This window comes from Nicotiana attenuata, chromosome 11, assembly GCF_001879085.1.
Source record: "Nicotiana attenuata strain UT chromosome 11, NIATTr2, whole genome shotgun sequence".
In the NCBI taxonomy this organism is placed as follows: Eukaryota; Viridiplantae; Streptophyta; class Magnoliopsida; order Solanales; family Solanaceae; genus Nicotiana; species Nicotiana attenuata.
Window position 1 is genome coordinate 2,517,729 of NC_031999.1, and position 2,619 is coordinate 2,520,347.

At 35.8% G+C, this 2,619-nt stretch overlaps 1 protein-coding gene across 1 annotated transcript; it reads right to left on the reverse strand.

The window, feature by feature from the left end:
• LOC109234654 lies at positions 1,007 to 1,582 on the reverse strand. Its single transcript, XM_019400723.1, has one exon. It carries the CDS (start codon positions 1,580 to 1,582, stop codon positions 1,007 to 1,009), a length of 576 nt encoding a protein of 191 aa, XP_019256268.1.

The following is a 2,619-nucleotide window of genomic DNA, read 5'->3' on the forward strand; positions in this document are numbered from 1 at the left end:
AACTTTGTTAATCATCAAAATCTCAATACTCAACAATTTTCAATCTTTTTTTTTTCGTAACAAATGTGAATATTACCATTACAACCAGAAAAACATTTTTTACAACCTATGAGCCTCTAGTGTCTGAAACAGATACAGACACCAGATCTCCAAATATATCAATATTATCTATTTACATATTCTCTGAAACAACACTTTGCATTTCCTATCTCTTTTTCCCCTATACACTATCTCCACTCTGTCTAGTATCTCTTTCCTAATTTGATCATTTACAAGATCTATGCTCACATTTACTTTCCTGAATATTTTCCAATTCCTTGCTTGCCAGGTATAATATAGCATGGCATCCCGTACAGCAGCTACTATTTCCTTCTGAACTTGGCTCCATCTTCTTCTTCGGATCCATTTGATCACCTTACTAGCTTCATTATTATGAATTTTGATGTCCAACCAGCTACTCAATTTTTCTTTGAGGCCTGCTATCCATTTGCATTGTCCAAAGAGGTGAGTCTGAGTCTCCACCTGATTCTGATCACATACGCAACATTTGTGATCTTCTACTTTTAACTGCATTCTCTGCATCCTCTCTTTGGTTAGCAATTTGTTTTGACATGCCAACCATACTATAAATCTCTGTTTATGAAGTATTATTTTACTCCATATTAGCTTTACTTCCCTTGTCTTAGATAGAGCCCCCAACATATGCTGATAGCTCTTAGACATAGAGTATTCTCCTGTTTTTGACAGTATGTATTTATCTCCTTGATACCATCCTGCCATTTGAAGCTTAAGAGAGTTTAATTTCTTCCAATACCAGCTACAGTCTACTGGTGGTTGGTGTTCCCATATATTTGTCTTATCCTTTATGTATATACTGTTAACCCATTTGACCCATAGTGTGTCTTTTTTCCTAGCTAATTGCCATAACAGTTTACCTACTGCAACAATGTTCCATTTACAACAGCTTTTGATGTTTAAACCTCCATTTTGCTTAGGAATACAGACCCTATCCAGCTACTAGGTTAACCTTTCTTTTGTCTTCAGTGGCACCCCACAAGAAGTCTCTGCATTTCTTGTCCACAAGCTTTACCACACTTTGAGGAAGAATAAACACAGCACTCCAGAAGTTGTATATAGAGAATAGAACAACCATTATTATTTGCAATCTCCCAGCATATGATAGTTGCCTTGTGTAAGCTGTGATTTTGCTTGTGATCTTATCAACTAGTTGCTTGCAATCCATCTTATTCCACTTCCTTGATGTAAGAGGAAGGCCTAGGTACCTTATAGGAAAGGTCCCTAACGTGAACCCAGTAATCTTCAGCATATTCTGCCTTGTCTCCTCATCAACCCCTGCTACAAACATGCTAGATTTGTCTATGTTTGCTTCCAACCCTGTGGCATCACTGAAATGCTGTAATGCCTCCATCACTCTAGCTATGGATTTCAGATTTTCTTTGCAGAAAATCATTAAATCGTCTGCAAATACTAAGTGAGTTAACTTTGTTTCCTTACACATGGGGTGATATCTGAAGTCAGGGAGTTCACTCATCTTACCAAGAACCCTTGACAGATATTCCATTACTAGAACAAATAATAGGGGTGAGATAGGATCCCCTTGGCTAAGCCCCCTCCTGCCTTCAAAATAACCATGGTTTTCTCCATTAATTCTTATAGAGAACTGGATTGTAGTCACACAAGTCATCACCAATATAATGAATGAATCTGGAAATCCAAGTCCTTTGAGAGCTTCCTCTATGAAATCTCAGTTGATCATATCATATGCCTTTCTTAAATCAGCTTTCATAAGGCACCTAGGAGATGTTTTCCTACTATAATGTCTCAGTAAATCATGGCAGATAAGGACATTATGAATCAAAGATCTACCTTCAACAAAAGCTGCTTGGTTCTCAGCTACTAGTATTGATACAACTTTCTTGAGCCTCTTGCACAACATCTTGGAAACGCATTTGTATATGACATTGCAGCAAGAAATTGGTCTGAATTGACTTTGTTCACAAACCCGCAATAACATAATGATGATTTCTATCAGTTGTTCAGAGAATATAACCCTAAATAAATTGATTATATCTTAATGATCATTTGGATATCCTGATAATGTTAAAAAAAACAAACAAAAAAATTACACTAACGGTATATATAACTTAACCCATCTTGTTATCTGGTCTCCCATGTGATCTCTTATATTTCCATGTGATCAAGTCTTAAATAACCCTCCAATGCTCCCTTTCTCTGGGATTTCCTAAGGAGGTACCGAAATGTTTTGTCAATCATTCGATATTTTTGTAGCCTCAGGTTGTAACATGTACGAAAAGAATTATTGTAATTTTGTAATTTTGTTATTTTTGGGCTGGTAAGTAAAGATTTGGCCACTTGGTAGTTAAAACCTCTCCATCACCATATTTCTCAATTTTCTCCAACGACGAAAACAAAAAAAAACTAGGAAAGGCTGAAATATAATTTTTTTCTCAAAGGTATAATTTATTTATTAGCACTTTATTGACTAGGAAAGGCTCTTTGGCATGTAGGTTTTATTGATTCTCGCCTAGTTGGAAGTCAAAGGTTATAGTTTATTATAATTTTATCTTTTTGTATTAT

Coding starts and splice junctions, on each gene's coding strand:
- LOC109234654 (XM_019400723.1), bottom strand. CDS start 1,582: ATGGAATATCTGTCAAGGGTTCTTGGTAAGATGAGTGAACTCCCTGAC.